The sequence below is a fragment of the Salvelinus fontinalis genome, chromosome 23 (assembly GCF_029448725.1).
Source record: "Salvelinus fontinalis isolate EN_2023a chromosome 23, ASM2944872v1, whole genome shotgun sequence".
NCBI classification, from domain to species: domain Eukaryota; kingdom Metazoa; phylum Chordata; class Actinopteri; order Salmoniformes; family Salmonidae; genus Salvelinus; species Salvelinus fontinalis.
This window is the reverse complement of record NC_074687.1, coordinates 30,177,701-30,205,671: the sequence shown is the minus strand read 5'-3', so window position 1 is coordinate 30,205,671 and position 27,971 is coordinate 30,177,701. Positions and strand designations below refer to the sequence as shown.

The window sequence follows — 27,971 nt, the reverse complement described above, 5'->3', positions numbered from 1 at the left end:
TAGTAAGCTTTCTAGTGACACCATCATAAATTAAATTATAAAATATTCAACTAGAGAAATGTACACCTTTTTATTTAGCACTTAAATTTTTATTTACAGTAAAATTACAGAAAAATGTTTCTCAAGATTAGAAAATGTTATGCTGATGATTAGGAGCAACATGTCTTCTCTAGAGTGTCTTGAGACTTTTCCCTGACTCCATAGTTGTCCCCCACGATGAAACCGGGGAGGGGACTGTGGATTTGTCTCCATCCTTCCTTTTGTTCGTACGTACGTACGTCTTGCCACAGAGATCCGGCTTTTACAAAATTACACTGATTGGCCAAGGTGTGGAGCTATAGTAATTAACTGAAATTTGCTAGTCACACGCAATATCTCAATTAGCCCAAGGTGGTGGCGCTGCATCATTTGTGTGGGACTACATGTTTACTGTTGCCTCTCAAGTAGCCAGTATGAAGAGGGACCATTTTTACAATGTCCTGTTATTGTGTTGTTTTTGGATAGGTTCTCTTTCATTTATCATTAACTGTAAGAGACAGTTGTGTTCCTTGTCTACTATGAACAACATTATAAACAGGAAACTAACGTTTGTTTAATTATGAAGCAGTACTGTAAAATTCTGTAAAATGTTAGAAATTCAATTTATTTTATTTTATTTTTGCCATAAAGTATTTCAACAATGTTGTTTTGTTCCTACTGGTCCTGGTTTCACCTGTGGATTTCGAGGTGTCTAGGTTGGAGTGCTAACTCTGGTTAGTACATAAGATCACACAGACAGGATGTGACAACAACAAACTACATACAGTAAGGCTCAGTGAAAATATACTCAAACACCATTCACCAAATCGTAATGCTTTGCTCCGATTTACCAATGCATAAAAACATTCCACAATAGGGGCTTACAGGTTTATCGAGGGGGAAGTGTTAACACAGTACGTCAGTCACCAAGCTACATCTTAGTGCTCTTCCCTATTGGGTTCAAGTACATACTGCTGTCTGTCTGGTCCATGTGGTATTTCTGGTTCTTTTTCAAGTTGTCTTCATCGTCGTCATTGACTGTCTTGTCTGGGAACAGCTTGTCTAGCTCGTCAGGGTCTACGTAGGTGTAGAAGTAAGCCATGATGGAGAAGATGATGCAGACTGCCACCAGGAGGCCAGCAAACAGCAGGAACTCCATCCACTGGAAATTAGAAGTTCGACTCAACGTTAAACACATTTAACACAGGCCTATGTTGTTATTTGAAAGCCATATTTATTACCCTGGTGTACTCTACTTGAGAAAGGGACCAAGACAGTAATGATGTTGTGATTGGTTGCCCTCTAGTGGACTACCACAGACATTTGGTTCTGTTTTACTGTTTTTAACTGTTTTATGCAGTCTATGGGTTCAATGGTGCAATGACAAGATTTTCTAAACGGCACAGTGAAAACAAAAGCACTCTTCTACTACTGGGACTGGGACTTACCTGATCCAGACCTGCCCCCTCTGCGACGATCAGCACAATGACATTGCCAAAGGCTACAGTCAGCAGCCAGCCGGCCTGCAGCACTGACTTCATGTTAGCTGGGGCCTGTATTGAACATAGACCTATATTGTTTATCATTGGTGGGGAAAAGCAGGGACAGATCACACAGCTCTGTTGGATAATAGTGATGATGCACACGTTCTTTACTCAAACATTATATTCTCTCCTTGTAAAGGCGGAATTCCAAATAATCAACCCATAACCTTGTAATCCCCCTATGCATTTCATGTAGATCTGAAAGGGTTCAGGTTGGTATGAGCAATATGGTTTTAGCTTCATCTTGCCCTCTGAAAGGCTAGGTAGAATGTTCATCATATTGAACACCCCAATTCTTTCAGATATTCAGAGGTACCTACACTATGTAGGCATTTTAGGCTTATTATCAATACTCAACCAATAACCAATTACTAATCACTGCTGACCTGTGAGTAAGACAACTACTGACCTGTGAGTAAGACAACTACTGACCTGTGAGTAAGACAACTACTGACCTGTGAGTAAGACAACTACTGACCTGTGAGTAGGAGAACTCGAGGCCTGTGATGGAGAACATGACTTCTCCTGCTGTGATCAGGACGTATTGTGGAATCTGCCAGGCTATGTGGACATTGTTGGCCTTCACATCCTCCATTTTCTGGAGAATGATCTCTCCAGGGTCCTGTAAAAAAAAGTAAAGGTGGTTAGTACTGTATGCCAGTGCAGGCACTGAAAATGCTAACAATGCCAAGGTTGTGGGTTCAATTATCGCAGGGATCACATACACTTACTAGTTTAACTACCAGGTAGCTAGTACCCGAGCTAGCTGTGCTAGTCCAGGTAGTTATTGTTATACTGGCTTCAGGCTGTAGCAGGAAACACATATAGTATCTACAGTATGGTATTTTGTGGTCTCATGTAAAGCCAGTGGCCTGACTCACTCCTTTGAGAATGACAGTGTACGAGGCTCCAAAGTCAAGCAGGCCCAGGGTGATGAGGAAATCCTGTGAGCCTGATGTACACTTATCATTTGTGTACCTGTGAGAGATGGGATAGGTGAAGGATTTAGAGAAGGCAGAGGTAAAAGTGATCTGTGGATACTGAGATATGATCTAGTATTGTACTAGTATTGTACCGATTTGTTAATATATCAGTCAGATTTTCAATGTTAGAAAATTAGGAATATCAATTATAGGATATCCTGTCAATGGACTGGGATGAGAAACTTTAATATTTGTTAAGATTAACTGCAATGGAAAGGAAATATGCAAGTCATACTCACTCTTTTCTTTCCACACTGTTATGGGGAGATATGCCATAGTCTTCAGGTACGTAAAAATCCACAGCACCCACTGTTATGTTCACAGCCTCGCTCCGTGTGTTGATGAATCTGTTCGAGACAGTGTACATGTTAAATGCTTCAGCTCCAATACATTTCTAATGCAGGTATGCAGAGATGGGATAAAGTGTATAGATTTATCTATAGCTGAGTCATGGGGAACATGTATTTTTCCATTGTACAAGATGATGAACTCTTATTCTTTCCTCCAGTTAAATTCAGACGTAAAAACATCATTACCTCAGGTACGCTTCCATTTTTTCACTTTTATGTATGTTGTCTGTCGCCTATATTATGAAATAAATAAATAAAAATAAACAGAAAAGATCATGAAAGTTGGAAATATAGAAATCATTTCTGTAGTAGGCTATTAAGAAGAGCTACTGGTCGTTCAATAACTTTTGTAATCATTATGGTGCTTCAGATCAGACTTCAGACTCACTAGTTTACACACAATCCCAGAACCATTGCTGTGCAGGACGAGAGTGTAGGCTTTCTGCTCTGTGAAGGTCTGGACACACTGGTAAGGGCTTTCATTTTGGGTGACCACCATATTGATGGTCTTGTTGTGTCCCCCTAGTTGAATATGCTGATATGCTGGTGGATCCTAATGGACAGACACAGTGGCAGAGTGAATTGACAAGGTTTATGTTCAGCTATATAGCCAAAACAAAAGACACGCTGACCCCAGAAGAACACACTCCTATCTGTTAGGACTGCTTTCTGTAAGAGCTGCTGTCAACGTTTAGAAATACATGATGTGTTATACGCATAGCATTATCAACTTAAGTTAAGTTCATAGAAATAGTATTACAGGAATGTACAAAGCCACTCAGACCACAGCAATTTGGCCACACCCTCATGGGTACATTAATTCTATGGTTAGGTTAGAGTAAAACATCCTGTTTGGTAATATCCTGTAATGTGCTTTACTGTTGTATTGTTTTACAAATCTGCCAATCTAGTTTACCTCATAGGATTTGATGGGTTGTGAGAAGAGGTTACTCCCTGGGATGTTCAGTTTGACGTCACTGACAGCCAGATTGTAGACCTGTAGCAGACATTGTCCCTGTGGCGCAGGCTCCACCACCGTTTTCTACCAGAGGCAAAGAGAAGATAGAGGGGACATTAGAATCAAGGTAGTCTCTTCCCACAGCTACAGCTGCTATAGGTGGGGTAGAACGCCATGATTCTGTCACTTTGGATTTAAAGAGGTCGTTCCAGAAGTTATTGAGAATTATGATAATCTTGCAAAAACACGATTAGGGATTGTTCTGGCCTTTGGCAAGTTATACAAACAAAATCTAAAGTGAAATTGAGCCAGAGATGTTTAGTCTTACCGTGACATTGACCTCCACCAAGGTGGCAGAACCGAAGGCCAGCGCTGCAAAGATCATACCCACAGCCATCTTCTTCAGCGGCCTGAGAGGATATAGAACAATCTGACAATCAAACAATCTGACCCCACACTTAGATACCTTACACTACACACTTATAGACTTTTAAAGATGCACTCTAGGATCTTAAGCACAACAAATTCGTAACATATAGTACGATTATTTTTTATTTTTTTGCATGACATAACATACGAAATGGATGACGTAGTATACAATTTGATGACGTAGTACACAAAACATGGGGCCCACTTTTGGCTTGTGAGCACCACTTTCAAAACTACTGGCTGAATTTATACAAACGTTCGAGAGTGCATCTTTAACAGACTGCTTGACGGTCAACTCACATTGGTCAACATTGTCCCTAACACAGTTGTTACCACGCACTACTACACAGTACTAACCAGTAGTACACAGTTGCTACTACACAGTAACAACAATTTCTGTTCTCAGAAATGATTCATTTGGTCAGTTGTTTTATATCTCTGTAGGAGAAGACGTTTGCACAACATTGTTTCCACGTATCTTTCACCCATCTCTATGACATGATAAGATCACGAGGTTTGGTAGAGCAGCTACAAGTGTTTTCTTTATGGCCAACAGGCAGCTGTGTAAGCCACATGATGCCTGTTCTTGCACCATTCCTTACTCCCTTAGTTTCCTCATAAAAGATGACTGTGGAACGCTCTAGTGTCCACCGTCAGCTAAAGCTCCTGCTCGTTTAGAGACGGGCTGTATCTGAAAACGTAGCCTTGCTTCCTTCATCCTTGTTTCCCCAATTATCCTTAAAATGCATTGGAGAAGAGGATCCAAGGTCCATCCTCCAATGAACTTTGATAGGAAAGGCAAGGAATTGAGGAAATAAGGACGGAGGAAGCAAGGATGAAACAGCTAGTGTTCAGACACACAAGGTCCACTCACGTGAGATTGATCCTACACAGGCCTATGAGTGGGTACACAACCATGTCAAAGATAGGCACAAACACGAGGATCAGCAGAGCGTTTAACATCTGAAAAAACAAGCAAGAACAAAACACAGTGCACACGCCTATAAATGACAATAAAAATTCCCCTAAAAATATCATAAAATCATAAAGGTTAATGCAGCATACTTATAAAATACACCAGTAAATATTTATGCTCAATGTTCTCAATAAAAAGATAGCATTATGGTGGTAATGTCCATTATAAAAGGGTTTGGGTTCAGGAGAAAACAAGTGTGATCTTAGTCAAGGCCATGAGAGAGATAACCTATGGTTACAGTTCTAAACTCAGCAAAAAAAGAAATGTCTTCTCATTGTCAACTGCGTTTATTTTCAGCAAACTTAACATTTGTAAATATTTCTATGAACATAACAAGATTCAACAACTGAGATGTAAACTGAACAAGTTTCACGGACATGTGACTAACAGAAATTGAATAATGTATCCCTGAACAAAGGTGTGGTCAAAATCAAAAGTAACAGTCAGTCTCTGGTGTGGCCACCAGCTGCATTAAGTACTACAGTGCATCTCCTCCTCATGGACTGCACCAGATTTGCCAGTTCTTGCTGTGAGATGTTACCCCTCTCTTCCACCAAGGCACCTGCAAGTTCCCGGACATTTCTGGGGGGAATGGCCCTAGCCCTCACCCTCTGATCCAACAGGTCCCAGACGTGCTCAATGGGATTGAGATCCGGGCTCTTCGCTGGCCATGGAAGAACACTGACATTCCAGTCTTACAGGAAATCACGCACAGAATGAGTAGTATGGCTGGTGGCATTGTCATGCTGGAGGGTAATGTCAGGATGAGCCTGCAGGAAGGGTACCACATGAGGGAGGATGTCTTCTCTGTAACGAACAGCGTTGAGATTGTCTGCTATGACAACAAGCTCAGTCCAATGATGCTGTTACACACCACCCCAGACCATGACAGACCCTCCACCTCCAAATCAATCCCGCTCCAGAGTACAGGCCTCGGTCTAACGCTCATTCCTTCGACGATAAACACGAAACCGACCATCACCCCTGGTGAGACAAAACCGCGACTGTCAGTGAAGAGCACTTTTTGCCAGTCCTGTCTGGTCCAGCGACGGTGGGTTTGTGCGCATAGGCGACATTGTTGCCGGTGATGTCTGGTGAGGACCTGCCTTACAACAGGCCTACAAGCCCCCAGTCCAGCCTCTGTCAGCCTATTGCAGATAATCTGACCACTGATGGAAGGATGGTGCGTTTCTGGTGTAACTCGGGCAGTTGTTGTTGCCATCCTGTACTTGTCCCGCAGGTGTGATGTTCGGATGTACCGATCCTGTGCAGGTGTTGTTACACGTGGTCTGCCACTGCAAGGACGATCAGCTGTCCATCCTGTCTCCCTGTAGCGCTGTCTCAGGTGTCTCACAGTGCGGACATTGCAACTTATTACACTGGCCACATCAGCAGTCCTCATGCCTCCTTGCAGCATGCCTAAGGCACGTTCACGCAGATGAGCAGGGACCCTGGGCATCTTTCTTTTGGTGTTTTTCAGAGTCAGTAGAAAGGCCTCTTTAGTGTCCTAAGTTTTCATAATTGTGACCTTAATTGCCTACCGTCTGTAAGCTGTTAGTGTCGTAATGGCCGTTCCACAGGTGCATGTTAATTAATTGTTTATGGTTCATTGAACAAGCATGGGAAACAGAGTTTAAACCCTTTACAATGAATATCTGTGAAGTTATTTGGATTTTTACGAATTATCTTTGAAAGACAGGGTACTGAAAAAGGAACGTTTCTTTTTTTGCTGAGTTTAGTATAAAGATTAATAGCAGTAGTAATGTATTATGTACTGTTAGGAAGTGAGTAACCTAACGTAGCAGGCGTGAAAAAACTATTGAGCGGAGGCCCCATATCCATTTTTCAGGGGAAGCAGAAGTTAGGTTGAAAATACTGTATCCCTGAAAACTGGAAACATCGGCTTTCTGTCGACCCCGCAGAGAGTGGGAAGAGAGTAAGGAACTGCAGGTACCTGCATTTGATCAGGCTTCAGGACAAATGTTGATCCCTGTAATATGGAGACAGATTTTACAACAAGATCTCAATTTCAGATTACAGTCAACGATAATAAAACAATTCAGAATACTATGAAATCATAAATAGTGTACTATCATCTTTTACCACAGTTGTAAAGCACATTGCTACACAAGGAAATAAACTTACGAAGACCATTCACTACGAGACTCATAACACTGTTGTTATGTACTGTACATTGAAAGAAAGAAAAAGGGACTTACGAAGGCCATGTTCATCCGGGTGGCCTGGAGAGTCCAACGGGATCCCTACAGCATCACAAAACAAAGATGGCTGAAAGTTATCATGTTATCACTGGCCCATTCATTGTATTCTATGGCACTGGATAGCTGGTTCACCATCACCATTCACTTCAATGGTATAATCAGACCTCATTAATCCAACATGTCCTTGGCTTGTAACATGCCTAATGGAAAGCCAAACGAAATGTTCTTGCCTATAAACAACATAAATTCCCTTCCTTTAAAACTAAGATTAACGTTTTTGTTCTACTTGTTAGTTTGAATCACTGTGTTTTATAAGAGGAATGTGCCAGGAAGTTTGGGTTCGGGAATGTTGGATAGATGTGGGTTTGGAGTTTGCAGTTTTCCCTAATCAAATGGTAGTGTGGTGCTGTTTGTTGTTGGCCAGAGGAGAGGAGCCTTAAGATCAAGTAGAACTTTGGGTCCCAGAGGGCAAAGCTGGTTGAAATTACTGTCTTAACTCAGTCCATACCCACTGTATTGGACTGTATCCCGGGTTTCGGAATCATGAAAGGTTTTGCTAAGGCCGGGGCTTTTTAACATCAAGGGTGGTGATTACTGTTCTCGTGAGGCTTGTTATGGTGAGCGTAAGCGTTGGGTCCTTACCTGCTGGTCAAACAGAGCCCAGAACATGGGCAGAGGGATGTAGAGCACTAGAACCCTTAGGACCATCTTAATCTCATGGATCAGACGTCTCTGTAGAGAAACACATAGGAAACCATACATTATGGATCACTATCAGGAGAGACTTTCTTATACATACACATATACCTTTTCCTGTAGACGTTCACCTGTAGGCCAGATCGCCAAAGAAAAAATGCAATTTTATGAAAATGTTAGGGACAATAACATTTTCTTATCTTTATATTATCTTAATCTTAATCTGAAATATTGTTAATGGTGGCAGTTAAAAGCTCCATGAAGTCATTCTAGACGTCACTGGAGTTAATCAGAAAAAGTTATTTAATTCTTGATAATCATACCGGATACTTCTCCTCTGCCCAGTCCAGCCAGTGTTTCTTCTTAGGGTCATACTTAGAGCTCTTCCAGCGGTTCTTGATGGCCAACTGTAGGATGGAGGGAACAGGAGCAGTCATGGTACAATATTAAGCCCAGGGACAGAATTTCTCAGAGGTTTATCTTTCTGTAATCTCAGAACCCAGAAACAAATATTGAGTGTGCTGGCCAGCAATGTTAACAGTCTGCCACGAGAGACATCTTTCTATGGAAGTATATGACTGCTGAGAGAGTGAGAGATGGATGACTTACCCCCATGCACTTACACACATCCAACAAGATGTTCCCTTCCGGTGGACTCTTCTTATACATCCCACTTCCAGAGATGAACACAACTACAAAGACATAAACATATAAAGAGTGGAGTTTGAGTAGATGTTGAGTAGAAGTTGTGCTAAACTCAGCAAAAAAAGAAACGTCCCTTTTTCAGGACCCTGTCTTTCAAAGATAATTCGTAAAAATCCAAATAACTACACAGATCTTGAATGTAAAGGGTTTAAACACTGTTTCCCATGTTTGTTCAATGAACCATAAACAATTAATTAACATGCACCTGTGGAACGGTCGTTAAGACACTAACAGCTTACAGACGGTAGGCAATTAAGGTCACAATTATGAAAACTTAGGACACTGAAGAGGCCTTTCTATTGACTCTGAAAAACACCAAAAGAAAGATGCCCAGGGTCCCTGCTCATCTGCGTGAACGTGCCTTAGGCATGCTGCAAGAAGGCATGAGGACTGCCGATGTGGCCAGGGTAATAAATTGCAATGTCCGTACTGTGAGACACCTAAGACAGCGCTACAGGGAGACAGGAGGGACAGCTGATCGTCCTCGCAGTGGCAGACCACGTGTAACAACACCTGCACAGGATCGGTACATCAAAACATCACACCTGCGGGACAGATACAGGATGGCAACAACAACTGCCCGAGTTACACCAGAAACGCACAATCCCTTCATCAGTGCTTTGACTGTCCGCAATAGGTTGAGAGAAGCTGGACTGAGGGCTTGTAGGCCCGTTGTAAGGCAGGTCCTCACCAGACATCACCGACAACAACATCGCCTATGCGCACAAACCCACCATCGCTGGACCAGACAGGACTGGCAAAAAGTGCTCTTCACTGACAAGTCGCGGTTTTGTCTCACCAGGGGTGATGGTCGGATTCACGTTTATCGTCGAAGGAATGAGCGTTACACCGAGGCCTGTACTCTGGAGCGGGATTGATTTGGAGGTGGAGGGTCCGTCATGGTCTGGGGCGGTGTGTCACAGAATTATTGGACTGAGCTTGTTGTCATTGCAGGCAATCTCAACGCTGTGCGTTACAGAGAAGACATCCTCCTCCATCATGTGGTACCCTTCCTTCTGGCTCATCCTGACATGACCCTCCAGCATGACAATGCCACCAGCCATACTGCTCGTTCTGTGCGTGATTTCCTGCAAGACTGGTTCAGTTTATGTCTCAGTTTGTCACGACTTCCGCCGGTGTCTCTCCTTGTTCGAACGGCGTTCGGTGGTCGACGTCACCGGCCTTCTAGCCATCACCGATCCACTTTTCATTTTCCATTTGTTTTGTCTTTGTTTTTTACACACCTGGTTTCAATTCCCCCATTACATGTTCATTATATAACCCTCTGGTTTCCCCCATGTTTGTGTGCGTGTTTATTGTTTTTGTAAGGCTGTATCTGACGGCTGGTATATTGTTACCGGGTTTTGTTATTACGCCTGTATATTTCCAGCACCATAGTATTGTGTTTATACTGGTGTTTTCTTGAATTAAATACCTTGTCCACGCATCTCAGCTCTCCTGCACCTGACTCCTTTCACCAGTTACCCACAGCCTTGACACAGTTGTTGAATCTTGTTATGTTCATACAAATATTTACACATGTTAAGTTTGCTGAAAATAAACGCAGTTGACAGTGAGAAGACGTTTCTTTTTTTGCTGAGTTTATTTTACATTGGTTATTAAAAAAACTGACTGTAAATGTACTATGGCAATGCAGTTTTATGAGTGCTGGTCTCCTCCAAAGAGCACTCCCTAACTGCAAACAAATTATCATCACTGTTGTCTTTCTGTCAGACCAACGGGGAACTGAGGGGAGACGGACGTGCGGGAGTTTCCAATGAGTTCCCGAAGTGAAGTCCTTTTGACATGTAAAAATTTGAATTCTAGGAGTTCCTAGAGAAGCTTTTTCCCCCCATGGTCATCCCCAAATGGTTAGAGGTAAACAAGACCCTTACTCCCTGTTTTAGTAAACTTCTTGACTACACACTGAAGAGTGTTGATGATGTGTTCTATCTGGGTGGGTGACATTTGTTTAGGAACTAAAACAAATTAGCCAAAAGACCTACAGACTGTATTTACATATGTTAACAACATTTGTGTCCTGTTTGTATTGTTACTGTAACCCACCTACCTTTAAATCAAGCATATGTTATAATGAACAAGAACAGCAAGTAGCCAATACCAGCCATCGGTGTGTGTGTGTGTGTGTGTGTGTGTGTGTGTGTGTGTGTGTGTGTGTGTGTGTGTGTGTGTGTGTGTGTGTGTGTGTGTGTGTGTGTGTGTGTGTGTGTGTGTGTGTGTGTGTGTGTGTGTGTGTGTGTGTGTCTAACACAGTTCCGTGTTGTTTTGACTGGCGAGGCTCCATGTTTACCAGGCCCTACATACACATTGGTGTTCCTGCCATTAGGGTCTTTCTGCTGACTGCCTCAGAATCCCATTCTTCTTTAGGGTTCACTGCCTCTGCCAGGCTAAAGCATGCGCTATCAAAACAAACTCTGTTTTCCCGACTCGGGGACCACAGCCCCCCACTGTGACCCATAATGGTAGCTTGGCTATGTGAAAAGTAGGTAATGTATCCACGTCTGCTGCACAACCAGGTCTGTGCTGAATGCATTCAATACATACTTTACCCAGCAGGCAAGATTGTAATCTGGTAATGTCATAACATCCTTTCTACCAGGTTTACTGACTGGGTATATTCTAGTCTCAAGTAGAAATCCAGACTGGCTTCATAAGAAGAGGTGTAAAGAAGAGAGTACACTCACCTAGAGCAATTACCATCAAAATCGCTGGTACTCCGAAGGCAAGAGCATAGCAGTCACCACCAAAACACTGCACATCTCCTGCAAGTGTAAGAACACACATACAGTACAGTTAAGATGTGCTGTCTATGCAGCAGCCATATGCAATTTCAGAGGCCAAAGCCCTCACTATTAAGGTTAGGATTAAGGTTAATGTTGACACAAACCTCGCAATATTGGTGTGATGAGTGTCGATAAGACACTCCCACCATTGATGGACATGTAGAAAATGGAGAAGAATTTCCTCCTTTCATTTGTCTGAGGTGAGAGGGGAGAAAACCAATGATGGTGAACACTGTTTAATATCAGAAAATCTATTTAGATTAGTTATTTTATCACTCCTGTGTTCCAATGGCACGTTGTGTTAGCTAATCCAAGTTTATCATTTTAAAAGTCTAATTGATCATTAGAAACGCTTTTGCAATTATGTTAGCACAGCTGAAAACTGCTGTGCTTATTAAAGAAGCAATAAAACTGGCCTTCTTTAGACTAGTTGAGTATCTGGAGCATCAGCATTTGTGGGTTCGATTACAGGCTCAAAATGGCTAGAAACAAAGAACTTTCTTCTGAAACTTGTCAGTCTATTCTTGTTCTGAGAAATGAAGGCTATTCCATGCCAGAAATTGCCAAGAAACTGAAGATCTCGTACAACGCTGTGTACTACTCCCTTCACAGAACAGCGCAAATTGGCTCTAACCAGAATAGAAAGAGGAGTGGGAGGCCCTGGTGCACAACTGAGCAAGAGGACAAGTACATTAGAGTGTCTAGTTTGAGAAACAGTCTCCTCAAAAGTCCTCAACTGGCAGCTTCATTAAATAGTACCCGCAAAACACTAGTCTCAACGTCAACAGTGAAGAGGCGACTCCAGGATGCTGGCCTTCTAGGCATGTTTTTTTTACATTTAGCTTGACATTAAATTGCTTCACCAATCACTGCGGATAGAACTGCTTGCTTTGGAGCGGGTAAGTGATTTAATCTGTATAGGAAAGTCATTTGCCGTAACAGCATAGTTTCAATCCTATTGAAAGAAAAACACACACTGTGTTGCCAGTCACAGAGTAGGGCGTGAGATGCTACTGACATTTTGCGAGCGGCTTCTATGGTGGAACGTCTTTGATCTTCAGAATTGGTTTAACGTTGGACCAGAGCAAACATTAGCTCTGGTCCATAAGCTAACAAGCTGCAGAGGGGAAGGGCAGCCTACACATAAACACATACCCACTGGCAAAGATTTCCAGCTGGCAGCAATACAATTAAAATCCCATTTTACCTTTTGTAGTTAATAAATCCACTGTGAAAAGTGATAACTATAGTATCCTTAACTAGCATTGAAAAAGCTAACCTATTCTTTTAGACAGCTCTTCCTCATTTATGGATCATGCTTGTAATGTTGTCAGTAGGCTACAAAGTAACCTATGCTTCAGAGGGGAGGCGCAGCCTACACATAAACGCATACCCACTGGCAAAGATTTACAGCAGCAGGAAGATGCTGGAATAAGTTTCTGAGTGACAGGGTGAGGGTTTTGCATAGGCTTTTTGTTGTAATTTTTGTGGGACTGGAAAAAAATGCCCGGAATGTAAAATAACGTTATTTACCAGTTCCCATGCTTTTAAAATAAAGTTTCTGTTTCGGAACAGTATAGGTCACTTCCGTTTCCGGTTTGGGTTCTGTTCCTCAAATAATTTCGTTATTTTCCATTTTTTTGGTTCTGTTCCCTGAAAAGTTCCAACCCTTGTATAAATGTTGGATATAATAGTCTCTTACATGCTCTTCATCAAACTGGTCACCTCCGAACGCTGCTACACAGGGTTTGATACCTCCTGTACCAAAGGCTATGAGGATCAGACCCACCATAGACAGTACTCTAGAACACACACACACATACACATACAGAGCACAGCGTTAGATGTCAGATTGGTCAACACATTTACAGGGCAACATTTCTAGCTCTTAACCAATCAGTGATCAACTACTCACATGTGTATGGTTGAGTCCCCCACACTCGGTATGGCCCCAACAGACTTGACGATGTGACCGAGCACATAGACAACAGAGAGGTAGACAATGGTCCTGTGGATGACATGACACACAGTAGTTACTTTCACAATTAGCTTAGAATAGAAAATAATAGAATACTTGAAACCACAATAGATAAAACAGAGTATATTTCCCTTTAAGGGATGAAAAGACCACCAAAAACCCTGAAATTTCCATCCCCACCTATAACATTTTCCGACAAGATAGAACTGCCAAAGGAGGTTGAGTTGCAATCTACTGCAGAGATAGCCTGCAGAGTTCTGTCTTACTATCCAGGTCTGTGCACAAACAATTTGAGCTTCTACTTTGAAAAATCCACCTTTACAGAAACAAGTCTCTCACCGTTGCCGCTTGCTATAGACCACCTTCTGGCCCCAGGTGTGCCCTGGACACCATATGTGAATTGATTGCTCCCCATCTATCTTCAGAGCTCGTGCTGTTAGGTGACCTAAGCTGGGATATGTTAACACCCCAGCCATCCTACAATCTAAGCTTGATGCCCTCAATTTCACAGAAATTATCAATGAACCTACCAGGTACAACCCCAAATCTGTAAACATGGGCACCCTCATCAATATCATCCTAACCAAACTGCCCTCCAAATACACCTCTGCTGTCTTCAACCAGGATCTCAGCGATCATTGCCTGTGTCCGTAATGGGTCTGGGGTCAAACAACCACCCCTCATCACTGTCCAACGCTCCCTAAAACACTTCAGCAAGCAGGCCTTTTAAATCAACCTGGGCCAGGTATCCTGGAAGGATATTGACCTCATTCCGTCAGTAGAGGATGACTGGTTATTCTTTAAAAGTGCTTCACTCACCATCTTAAATAAGCATGCCCCATTCAAAAAATGTAGAACCAGGAACAGATATAGCCCTTGGTTCACTCCAGACCTGACTGCCCTTGACCAGCACAAAAACATCCTGTGCCGTACTGCATTAGCATCGAATAGCCCCCGCGATATGCAACTTTTCAGGGAGTTTAGGAACCAATATACTCAGGCAGTTATGAAAGCAAAGGCTAGCTTTTTCAAACAGAAATGTGCATCCTGTAGTACAAACTCCAAAAGGTTCTGGGACACTGTAAATTCCATGGAGAATAAGAGCACCTCCTCCCAGCTGCCCACTGCACTGAGGCTAGGAAACACTGTCACCACCGATAAATACACGATAATTGAGAAATTCAATAAGCATTTTCATACGGCTGGCCATGCTTTCCACCTGGCTACCCCTACCACGGTCAATAGCCCTGAGCCCCCACAGCAACTTGCCCAATCCTCCCCCATTTCTCCTTCAACCAAATCCAGATAGCTGATGATCTGAAAGAGCTGCAAAATCTGGACCCCTACAAATCAGCCGGGCTAGACAATCTGGACCCTCTCTTTCTAAAATGATCCGCCGAAATTGTTGCAACCCCTATTACTAGCCTGTTCAACCTCTCTTTCGTGTCGTCTGAGATCCCAAAAGATTGGAAAGCTGCCACGGTCATCCCCCTCTACAAAAGGGGGAGACACTCTAGACCCAAACTGCTACAGACCTATATCTATCCTACCCTGCCTGTCTAAGGTCTTCGAAAGCCAAGTTAACAAACAGATCACCGACCATTTCGAATCCCACCGTACCTTCTCCGCTATGCAATCTGGTTTCAGAGCTGGTCATGGGTGCACCTCAGCCATGTTCAAAGTCCTAAATGATATCAAACCGCCATCAATAAGAGACAATACTGTGCAGCTGTATTTGGCGACCTGGCCAAGGCTTTCGACTCTGTCAGTGACCACTTATCGGCAGACTCGATAGCCTTGGTTTCTCAAATGACTGCCTCGCCTGGTTCTCCAACTGCTTCTCAGACAGAGTTCAGTGTGTCAAATCGGAGGGCCTGTTGTCCGGACCTCTGGCAGTCTCTATGGGGGTGCCACAGGGTTCAGTTCTCGGGCCGACTATGTTCTCTGTATACATCAATAATGTCGCTCTTGTTGCTGGTGATTCTCTGATCCACGTCTACGCAGACGACACCATTCTGTATACTTCTGTCCCTTCTTTGGACACTGTGTTAACTAACCTCCAGACGAGCTTCAACGCCATACAACTCTCCTTCCGTGGCCTCCAACTGCTCTTAAATACAAGTAAAACTAAATACATGCTCTTCAACCGATCGCTGCCCGCACCTGCCCGCCCGTCCAGCATCACTACTCTGGGCGGTTCTGACTTAGAATATGTGGACAACTACAAATACCTAGGTGTCTGGTTAGACTGTAAACTCTCCTTCCAGACTCACATTAAGCATCTCCAATCCAAAATTAAATCTATAATCGGCTTTCGCAACAAAGCATCCTTCACTCATGCTGCCAAACATACCCTCGTAAAACTGACTATCCTGCCGATCCTTGACTTCGGCGATGTAACTTACAAAATAGCCTCCAACACTCTACTCAGCAAATTGGATGCAGTCTATCACAGTGCCATCCTTTTTGTCACCAAAGCTCCATATACTACCCACCATTGATACCTGTATGCTCTCGTTGGCTGGCCCTCGCTTCATATTCGTCGCCAAACCCACTGGTTCGAGGTCATCTATAAGTCTTTGTTAGGTAAATCCCCGCCTTATCTCAGCTCACTGGTCACCATAGCAGCACCCACCCGTAGCACGCGCTCCAGCAGGTGTATTTCACTGGTCACCCCTAAAGCCAATTCCTACTTTGGCCTCCTTTCCTTCCAGTTCTCTGCTGCCAATGACTGGAACGAACTGCAAAAATCACTGAAGCTGGAGACTCATATCTCCTTCACTAACTTTAAGCACCAGCTGTCAGAGCAGCTCACAGATCATTGTACCTGTACATAGCCCATCTGTAAATAGCCCATCCAATTACCTCATCCCAATACTGTTATCTATTTATATATATTTTTTTGCTCCTTTGCAACCCAGTATCTCTACTTGCACATTCATCTTCTGCACATCTATCACTCCAGTGTTTAATTGCTAAATTGTAATCATTTCGCCACTGTGGCCTATTTATTGCCTTACCTCCCTTATCTTACATCATTTGCACACACTGTATGTAGACTTTTTCTATTGTGTTATTGACTGTATGTTTGTTTATTCCATGTGTAACTCTGTGTTGTTGTTTGTGTCGCACTGCTTTGCTTTATCTTGGCCAGGTCGAAGTTGTAAATGAGAACTTGTTCTCAACTAGCCTACCTGGTTAAATAAAGGTGAAATTAAAAGTGGCTTCTACATCTAACTCACTTGAACTTGCCCAGCCAGGAGTCAGCGATGAGGGCCCCCAGCACAGGGGTGAAGTAGCAGAGGCTGGAGAAGGCATGGTACACTGCTGTGGACAGGTTCTGGTCCCAATGCAGGTAGTTGATGAAGTACAGTGTCAGCACCGCTACAAAGAAGCACAGTAAGCACTAGGTCAGGGATCAGAGTTTTGCAATATCATAATGTGGCTAAACTGTCTTCTTTTTTCAGTTTTGTTTGCTATAATATGTATATATTTACTTATTTTCAATTAGCGTACAATACAACTCACCAAATACAACTTTGAGACCCACTATCTCACTGACTACTACAATGTATTTTTTATATGTGAGACTACATAAACTCTTTACTACTGAAAATAAGGAAACACACTTAAAACCTTTTAAACATTAAGTCCCCTATTTAGGAGACTTTCGTTATAATGTAATTGTTTTATCAAGGCATATCAAGGTTATTGGCTTATTAATCAACTTCTGTTACAGTGGGTTTTCACCGACAACGAATTTGACTGCTTCAATTAATTTAGCCTCAAATTACTCTGGGACATCCAGTCACATATCCACAGCCGTTGGAGACATGGGAGTACCACCGTAACGCTCATTCACTGGTTGGACTGTCTGTCAATTTGTGTCGGAACGGTACATCTCAGGCACATAAGATGCATATAGATGCAAAACTGAGTCTACTGGAGCGTTAGAAAGTAGTTCCATCGTTCTATGACAAACACAAAACGATTTATATAGAATTTAATTTTTAAAATTGAACAGTTTGAAGATGTGAAACAAAACAGATTTGTTCACCACAGAGGGACAAATTTAATCATAGATGAAAGATGAGATTGTGATGAATCAGTAGAGTTGCTGGCCAACTCTGTGGTACGTTCACAGGGAGAGAGACTACAACAAATGAGAGCAGTCCACCAGGAAATGAGTCAGATTTTCCCTGACCACTAGTTACAGTTGAAGTTGGAAGTTTACAGACACTTAGGTTGGAGTCATTAAAACTCGTTTTTCAACCACTCCACAAATTTCTTGTTAACAAACTATAGTTTTGGCAAGTCGGTTAGGACATCTACTTTGTGCATGACACAAGTGATTCTTCCAACAATTGTTTAGAGACAGATTATTTCACTTATAATTTACTGTTTCACAATTCCAGGGGGTCAGAAGTTTACATACACTAAGTTGACTGTGCCTTTAAACAGCTTAGAAAAATCCAGAAAATTATGTCATGGATGTAGAAGCTTCTGATAGGCTAATTGACACAATTTGAGTCAATTGGAGGTGTACCTGTGGATGTATTTCAAGGCCTACCTTCAAACTCAGTGCCTCTTTGCTTGACATCATGGGAAAATCAAAAGAAATCAGCCAAGACCTCAGAAAACAATTGGAGACCTCCACAAGTCTGCTTCATCCTTGGGAGCAATTTCCAAACGCCTGAATGTACCACGTTCATCTGTACAAACAATAGTACGCAAGTATAAACACCATGGGACCACGCAGCCGTCATACCGCTCTGGAAGGAGACGCGTTCTGTCTCCTAGAGATAAACGTACTTTGGTGCGAAAAGTGCAAATCAATCCCAGAACAACAGCAAAGGACATTGTGAAGATGCTGGAGGAAACAGGTACAAAAGTATCTATATCCAGAGTAAAAAGAGTCCTATATCGACATAACCTGAAACGCTGCACAGCAAGGAAGAAGCCACCGCTCCAAAACTGCTATAAAAAAGCCAGACTGCGGTTTGCAACTGCACATGGGGACAAAGATCATACTTTTTGGAGAACTTTCCTCTGGTCTGATGAAACAAAAATAGAAATGTTTGGCCATAATGACCATCGTTATGTTTGAAGGACAAAGGGGGAGGCTTGCAAACCAAAGAACACCATCCCAACCATGAAGCACAGGGATAGCAGCATCATCTTGTGGGGGTGCTTTGCTGCAGGAGGGACTGGTGCACTACACAAAATAGATGTCATCATGGGGCAGGAAAATTATGTGGATATATTGAAGCAACATCTCAAGACATCAGTCAGGAAGTTAAAGCTTGGTCGCAAATGGGTCTTCCAAATGGACATTGACCCCAAGCATACTTCCAAAGTTGTGGAAAAATGACTTAAGGACAACAAAGTCAAGGTATTGGAGTGGCTATCACAAAGCCCTGACCTCAATCCTATCCATTTGTGAGCAGAACTGAAAAAGTTGGTGCGAGCAAGGAGGTCTACAAACCTGACTCAGTTACACCATCTCTGTCAGGAGGAATAGTCAAAAATTCACCCAACATATTGTGGGAAGCTTGTGGAAGGCTACCTAAAACGTTTGACCCAAGTTAAACAATTTAAAGGCAATGCTACCAAATACTAATTGAGAGTATGTAAACTTCTGACCCACTGGGAATGTGATGAAATAAATAAAAGTTAAAATAAATAATTCTATCTACTATTATGCTGACATTTCACATTCTTAAAATAAAATGGTTAACCTAACTGACCTAAGACAGGGATTTTTACTAGGATTAAATGTCAGGAAATGTGAAAAACTGAGTTTAAATGTATTTGGCTAAGGTGTATGTAAACTTCTGACTTCAACTGTATATAAAACATTATTAGGCAGCTCAAATCTTATAGCATGTCAATTGTAAATGTTCATAGCATGACATTTGAAAATGAAATCTATGATGTGAGCTTTCTAACAGTGTAAGGCATTACAACCTACTGTTCATGGCACTCTCATGAAGATATGTTTTATATGCCCATCCACATAACATTGACGTTCAACGGGTGGCACCCTTTTCCCTATATAGTGCACTACTTATTAATACACTACATAAGCAATAGGGTGTCATTTGGGACGCATATATCTAGTTTTTCTTTAAGTGTGTTTCACAGGAGAGGATGTGAGTCAGACATTCAGACAGTCAGAAAGTCAGACAGTCAGACAGGGGGTTCTAGATCAAGTGAAATTAAGTTCAGGTCTGAGGCCAAAATGGCCTCATTGACTTATTGCATTTGTCATGGGCGATTGCTGCTTCTCATGACCAGGGCCATGCACAGACATGCTCAAAATAACAAAGGACAAATGTCAGATCCAACTTAAAATGTGGATGACTGCCCGGCACCCTGCCCGCCACCTACAGCCAGTGGCCACTGCATGCAAGTCAAACAAGTGTGCTCTTGGGGCAGAGGAGGGGATTCAAGAGCTTATGAAAGTATCTAGCTTGATGTGCAATTTGTTACATTTAAAATGAAAAGAGACTCTAAATAAAATGTAAAAGTACGTAATAACACTTCTTTTAAATCCATGAAGCTGCGAGGGCACTTTCATAGGAGGGCAAAAGGCAGGTGCTCAGGCACTGGTTGAGCCCCAGTGGCAACCACTGATTGGCTGAATACTGGACTTTTCTTTGAGAAGGTATATCAAGTGATCTGTGCATTTGAACAACAGCATAAATACACCTACTTCAACCGAATGACCGCTGCTGCACATGCTGCCACTGTTTTGAACAGATTAGATTATACTATTTAGAATGAGCAGCTAGCTCACGTCACAAACGAATAAGTGCACCAGGAAGAACACAACAAGCATTATTTACCTGGGGATATCTAGCTAACATAATGTCACAAAGCATGATGCACTAGCCAGGTAACTTTCATTCTGAAATAACTTCATATTTCTGAGTTAATCAGATATTAGTTTAGAAAGACTTGAAATTGGCATGGGAGCTAACTACCTAGCAAGTTACTAGCATCTATAGCTAGCTAGCTGCGTATCAAAGTTAGATAACTTGTTAATTTGACCAAAAAATCTACCAAACTATTTCTCAATGCTTCTCAAAATGACTGTAGCTGGCTAATTCATTTGATTATGCTTTGTGACACACAGTTTTATACTGTTTTAGTCCACACAACATGTTGCCCTGTCACTTACAGTAGAACCTGATGAACAACATGGGAAAAAATTTAATTGGTCATGCTTTTTTGTGTTACAAGATCCGCTATGAGAATGTTCTAACTAGTGTATCCCTGTCCTTCGACACTTGTTGGATGTAGTTTTCCAGTTTATCAGGCCCCAGGCTACCATGACTGTTATGATTATTTATTTACATGTTAATTACAATTAGCTTTTTGCTTTAGGGCCATCTGTACCTGATAGAGCAGATCTAGTCTCACATGTAAGCCGTCTGATGCAAGAGAATCATTGGGAGGGAGACTAGAGCAGAACCAGAAGTTCTGACTGAACAGACGCACATTTGAGGGCCCCAGAATGGTCCATTTACTTTTTGTTGTTATAATTTATGCTATTTATGCTTCTGCGAATTCATTGGGTCAGTTCGCCCTCATAGCAAATAGGTGGCAAAACAATCCATGTTCGCATGCGCCCACGGCGGTAGAGCTGCTTCTGCTGGCAGTTACTGAGAGGCAGAGTAGTAACTGAACAGCTTGTTTTGAACAATATATTTTTGAAACATGAAAATGTACACATTTACCACACTTTTATGAAGATTTAAAACATAATCCATGAATTATATATATTTTATTTACACTGAACAAAAATATAAGTGCAACATGTAAAGTGTTGGTCTTATGTTTCATGAGCTGAAATAAGATCCCAGAAATGTTTCATACGCACAAAAATATTATTTCTGATAATCCATCCACCTGACAGGTGTGGCATATCAAGAAGCTGGCCTACATTCTCACCAGAAATGTCACCCATTGAGCATGTTTGGGATGCTCTGGATCGACATGAATGATAGTGTGTTATGGTTCCCACCAATATCCAGCAACTTCGCACAGACATTTAAGAGGAGTGGGACAACATTCCACAGGCCACAATCAACAGCCTAATCAGCTCTATGTGAAGATGTGTCGCGCTGCATGAGGCAAATGGTGGTCACACCAGATACTGACTGGTTTTCTGATCCACACCTTACCTTTTTTGAATGTATCTGTGACCAACAGATGCATATCTGTATTCCCAGTTAAGTGAAATCCATAGATTAGACCTAATTCATGTATTTCAATTGACTTATTTACTTATATGAACTTATATGTTAAATTTATATTTTTATTCAGTATAATTAAACATATATATTTTTTGGACTAGTCAAAGTGAGGCGCTGCCCCTAATGCCGTAAGGGGAGGGCCACCGCTGTTGAACCCTATCTGTGTGTAACTAACTTCACATAGCCCCCCAGAAGAAAGGCACATGGACACCCAAACTTCAGGTTGACTCGGTTTTTATCTACAGTAAAAGATATTAAACAGTGATGACAGGCATTGACAGGACGGTCACAGCCACACGTTCACTGCTCTCGGAATATCTCTCAGACTCAATACACAAAGTGATTGTATAGTATGCGTTGTGTTTAGAAAATAACAAAAATACAGAAAAGCATACCTGCAGTAAAAGATTTCAAACAGTGATGACAGGCTTTGACAGGACGGTCACAGGTTCACAGGTTCACTGGTTAGGTAACGTAAACTCACGTACATCGCCTTGGTCCGTACAATTGCCCTTATTTTAGCGCCCCAAAAACGTAATATTTCCAGCTCAACTGTAATGTCAATACCATTGTAAAGCACAATTTCTCCCCTTTCCAACATGATCAATTACATGACCTAAACGCTGCCCGTTTCTGCATAATTCAAGCAGGCAATGAGCCCCGTCAGGGCCTTTTAAAAATGGTGGGTGGGGAAGTGAAACTAATGCGTGACAGTGAGAAGGAGAGGTTGTGTGGGAAAATTGCTTTTTTTCACTCAATCTGTCCAACTTATCACCTTATCGCCTCTAAAATGTAAATAAAACACTATAAACATTTATATAATGTGTCGTTACATACCTATTTGAAGGTTTGTGTCGAATTTGAATCGGGTTTTTAGGGCAGTGCTAAAGTGATCTTAGAAGTAAACAGCGGCTTTGAGAATGATGATTGCATGCAACGATGACGCAAAAAATGACTAGGTATCCCCCCTTACCCCCGTCACTGTCCATTTCTTGTTTTTAAACGGTGAGAAAAGTGCTACACCTGGTGGAGAGAGATTGTAAGTCAGAAATAGTTGCTTTATGCGTGCTGTACGTTACGACATGACACGTCACGATGTAACGGAGGGTCCGTTTTTTCAACTTTTCTCCAATACTATAGAGCCATTATCATGTCGATCAGCGCTTGAATAGAAACCTAGTTCACACCCCCGATTTTGAAGTCAACACAGTCGCTACAGTCCCATTAGTTTTCTTTGTAGACTCGTTTGAATGTTGCGGTTGCGCACATTTGTACGGAATGGGGTGAATTTACCTTAGTACACAATATATATTTTAGATAGGAACAACAGTAGTGATACATACTCTCAATCTGAAGTGATATTAATCCATAAATACAGAGCACAGGTAAAAGCCTTTTTATATTAACCTTTTAAGGTAGTAAGAAAATAAACATTCACTTAATATTTCAATAAACCACCTGCTAGCAAATCACCTGCTAGCAATAGCTAGAGTGACATTGTAGTGCAGTGACCAACGGTGCTAGTTAGCTCGTCAATAGCACGGCTAGCTAAGCCAGCAAAAACTTGGTTAACTTGCAGAAATATGTCTCATACATTTACGGCAAAATAAATATATACATAGTCACATTCGTTATTGACTTCAGGATATATGAACCTGTTTTCCAAAGACACTATTGTGTTATACAGTTTTAAACAGTTTTTATATACAGAGGAAGGAGACACAAAACTGCACTCAGAATATCTCTCTCACACTGAAGAGCAGGCAGACCAACTTCCAAAATAGAGGAGAAGGACTCAAAACCCACTAGTTGTTCTTTCAAAGAAAATAATACAAAAATGGTAAGTCTGAAGACCTCTCATATTGCCAACCTTACTACAATGGCAGCAAATATTCGTATTAATTCAGCAACACATAATGAAAGGAAACTTTATTTATGGTGAATGGTTTTATGCAGCGTTCTTTGATGTCTACATTGCGTGCGATGTTGATGGAAACTCTACATTTTCACTTTGTCACATGTGCACTTGCCTGCTCATACATTTACATTTAAGTCATTTAGCAGACGCTCTTATCCAGAGCGACTTACAAATTGGTCGCTTGTTTGTGTCTTTGTTAGGTTACCTATCTTTCAAGCCATTGTAGGAGAACCATTCTTAGTAATGTTCTTAGTTAGGTTCTTACTTAGGAGAACCATTCTTTCTTATATTCTTAGTTAGGTTCTTAGTTAGGAGAAACATTCTTAACTATAGGTTACTATACCTTTCATGCCATAGTAGGAGAAGCGTTCACAGAACTCATTCACCACTATAAAGGAGATGCTGACAGGGTAGTTGGTCCCACATAGTTTCTGAGAAGAAAGGAGAAAGAGAGACAGGGACAGAGAGAGGGGAGAAGGGAGATAGAAAGAGAGCGAGAGAGAAAATCAGAGAGAGAGAGGGAGAGAAAAAAGAGAGAGGGTACATAAAGACTGTATGCACAGTTCACTGGAGTAGCCAATATCAATTCTAACTACAATCAGTTAAACAATACAATTACGACATTGTCCATTCATGGTACAAAGAAATGACAAGTACTACTAAGGTCTGAAGAAGAAAAAATTCAAGTTGAAATGTTGCTCAACTAAGAAACCCAGAAAACTAAGATGCCACTTTCCAAGAATCATCCAATCGATATCCATTGTGCCTGTTCAAGGCACTTTCCAAAGACAGGACCATGGATATAGTGCAATGAAACATGAAAGTAGAGAAATGTAAAAAATTACCGGTGATTTGCTTGTCTTTCCATTTTCTTGAATTTTCAACTCATGTTCTGTAAGGAAATCACAAAAGAATTTAACATTGGAAATATACTGTATCTACATTTAAAGTAACTTTCCAGTGTTTCCAGATTTCTATGAAATAAGACCTATAATTAATTACAATTTGAGTGAAATCGTTTTCCTTCCAATTTAAATTTAATTTAAGTATGATAAAAAGCAGGTTTTCTGTGTTGGAATTGTGTGGGTATACCCCAACAACAGAATGGTGTTGGTGTATACTGGTCCATAAAATATTAATGCAAGTAGACTGCTGATTGGCCAGCTCATCCTCATCAGGGAATAGTAAGCATTTTTTAAATGCCTGTTTGAGATATAGGTTTGAGGTCGGGTTTTTGAAGTGTTTTTTTCTACAATGTATGCTTTGGCCACAAGTACCAGTATAGGATAAAACAACATTATTTGAGTATGAGTTAACAGAATATGAACTTTTAAAAGTGATATTTTCACTGGGCAGTTACGTTAAGCATAATCTCTAATAAATGCAGGCCTTCTGTCAAATGCAATGAAATCCAACCCGTATTGCAGTATTCACGCAGTGGCAAATACTAGTCAATTAGGTGCATAATTTCTGGGAATTGCTATATTGACTATTAATAAAAAATAATAATTAATGCCAGACTACTCATTATTATTACGCTCTATGGCCTATGAGAAGAGAGTGGTTTATGGTAATGATAGGGAAAATTAATACAAACGCTCCAATGATGCGCCTGTTGACTCAGTTCCATTGCAAATAGACAGATGTGATTGAAAACATACTCAGAAGTTTTGCAGTGAAAACCAAACACTAAATGCAAAGTTACAAATTACACATATTTCAGCATTTCTATAAATCGAGCACATGTTACACATTTGCCTACGTCCATCCATCTTGTCAAGCATTGGCATGCATAACGACAGTCATTCACCATTTGCCACTCTACAAAAAACTGAAAACTATTGATAACAAAGTTTGTGTGTAAAACTCTTTCCTTCAAATATGCATGGACCATGGATCCAATAAAAAGACATGCATTACCCTTTCGTTTCTCCATTTCTTCTGTTTTTTTTCTGGAGTGTTTTTGGCACGCTAGCGTCGCATCGGTCGGTGGCTCTCTTGACGTGCGTCCAAGTCCGTTCCTCTCTTGTCTGTGAATCGGAGCGCACTGCGCAGTAATGGAAAACGCAGCTCTCTTATAACATATGTTCCACCCGTTAGTTAATATTCGACTCCAGATCCATGAATTTGTGACTTCAAGGGCTGTTCAGTACAGATCTGCTACTGTCAGTAGAATAGCAGATCTTACTTTACTTTCATATAGCCCAGCAGAGTCTGGACTGTGTGGGAACCTGCCTGTGAACCAGATTCTGGATGCACAATAGAGTTCTTGTATGGGTTCTTGAACCCGCAAACCTGAGCATGGAATGCCTGTTGAAATTGGCCTGAAGTGATCATAGCCTGTGAGTTCCTTGAGTCCCACTGGTGGATAGTAGACTAACAGTAGTGTTTGCTCACGCAAAATAGGGTAGGCTAAGCCTACCTTTTGATAAGAAAATGATTGACACAAAGTTTAGAGAACATTTATCCCTCATCATTTTCTTATCAAATCATTTGTCTGCCTATATAACTGATGGCTTGATGTGAATTCATACGTCTTAACTTGTAACTTCGCTAGTCTACTCTGACGAAGTCCATGCTGCTGAAACGCGTCAGAGTTTTTACATATTTGTTCCATTAAACATACTGTAAAAATGAAGGCATTTGCATTGTATGAAGAGTGCCTCTGGTCCTCCTTGTTTTTTGAATACCTTATGAATTGGACAACTTCCATATGTTCTGGCACTTTTGAGACATTTTTGGACAAGTTATAGGGTTTTGTTATCATGCATTTTTTATTTATTTCTCATGGAGAGTGCTATTGTTGAAGTGAATGAAGAAAGCAAATCGTTCGCACAAAAAAGTTTTCATGTAGTTCATCTCTAGTATTTCCTGATTTCCACACACAGGTGTAGGATCTTAATTTGACCTGTATTGTTACAGCAAAATAATCATGCAGAAACAAGATTTCAATATAATGTTGCTTGATCAGGGGTTAGGCTTTTAGCTGGCCGGAAGTAGGCTACATGAAGCGTGCAATACTGTTAATATAACCATGTTAGTGTGGGTTTTCAGTGAATGTATGTAAATCGCAAAGCTCATCTGCATTCCCTGCAGTGCAGGACAATTCTCAGCAACAAAATAGTGGATTGTAAAACTCAATAGAAAATACAGTACTATTAGCATATAACTCTTTCCCCCATGAAACCCCTACTGTGCTGTTTGGTTGTATTTGCCATGCCAATAGTCTCCAATTGTAAATAAATGAATGATCAGCATGTCACATTTACATTCTCCTTAGATGTGCTATGATGTTCCACCCTGGTGTTCTGTGACCATCCCCTATGCATGAGCACCACAGGCGGCAGTGGAAACACTGACTACATAACAGCATGACTTTTTAATTGGTTGTTGAATGTGTGTGCTGAGAGAAAGAGTTCATTTTATTTATTTGTTTAACCATTATTTAATTAGGCAAGTCGGTTAAGAACAAATTCTTATTTACAATGACGGCCTACACCGGCCAAACCCGGACAACGCAGGACCAATTGTGCGCCGCTCTATGGGACTCCCACTTTCTAAACTCCTTCCAAATGTAGGACCATTTAAGATACATATATTTCCCTCAAATTACACAAATCCACAAAGAATTTGAACACCTATTCAAAACCCCATATCTGTTAGGGGAAATACCTCAGTGTGCAATCCCAGAAGCAAGATTTGTGACTTGCTGCCACAAGAAAAGGTCTCCCAGTGAGTCAAAAACACCAATGTAAATAAATAGAACCTATATTTATCTGCCTATTTATTTTCCTTCAATCAATCATTCATTCTACTAGTTGCACATTGTCACAATAGCTTACTAATAGCAGCTACGGCCTATTTATTGCCTTACCTCCCTAATCTTACCTCATTTGCACACACTGTATATAGATTTTTTTTCTATTGTGTTATTGACTGTACGTTTGTTTATTCCATGTGTAACTCTGTGTTGTTGTGTGTGTCACACTGCTTTGCTTTACCTTGGTCAGGTCACAGTTGTAAATGAGAACTTGTTCTCAACTGGCCTACCTGATTAAATGAAGGTGAAATAAATAGAAAATAATTATGTAACATTTTAAATGTTATACTACATTTTTTAATCGCTAAC

At 41.3% G+C, this 27,971-nt stretch overlaps 1 protein-coding gene across 1 annotated transcript; it reads right to left on the bottom strand.

The window, feature by feature from the left end:
* Positions 1 to 45: 45 nt before the first annotated feature.
* On the bottom strand, positions 46 to 26,159 carry LOC129821104 (solute carrier family 15 member 2-like). The gene is made up of 23 exons (XM_055878401.1): positions 25,763 to 26,159; positions 24,688 to 24,734; positions 24,186 to 24,273; positions 16,906 to 17,047; positions 13,601 to 13,693; positions 13,388 to 13,487; positions 11,790 to 11,880; positions 11,587 to 11,664; positions 8,786 to 8,868; positions 8,500 to 8,583; positions 8,123 to 8,212; positions 7,478 to 7,522; positions 7,213 to 7,248; positions 5,157 to 5,245; positions 4,182 to 4,263; positions 3,812 to 3,937; positions 3,284 to 3,448; positions 3,082 to 3,128; positions 2,785 to 2,892; positions 2,444 to 2,540; positions 2,041 to 2,184; positions 1,467 to 1,571; positions 46 to 1,180 (listed from the first exon to the last, which is right to left on the bottom strand). Exons 1-23 carry the CDS (start codon positions 25,776 to 25,778, stop codon positions 950 to 952), a joined length of 2,187 nt encoding a protein of 728 aa, XP_055734376.1. The 5' UTR covers positions 25,779 to 26,159; the 3' UTR covers positions 46 to 949.
* Positions 26,160 to 27,971: the final 1,812 nt, after the last annotated feature.

Bases quoted from the DNA above. Each gene is read 5' to 3' on its own strand.
- LOC129821104 (XM_055878401.1), bottom strand. The intron at 7,523-8,122 runs GTAAGGACCCAA...GTGATGCTGTAG, and splicing joins GGGCTCTGTTTGACCAGCAG to GGATCCCGTTGGACTCTCCA. The intron at 1,572-2,040 runs GTCAGTAGTTGT...TGTTCAATACAG, and splicing joins TCGAGTTCTCCTACTCACAG to GCCCCAGCTAACATGAAGTC.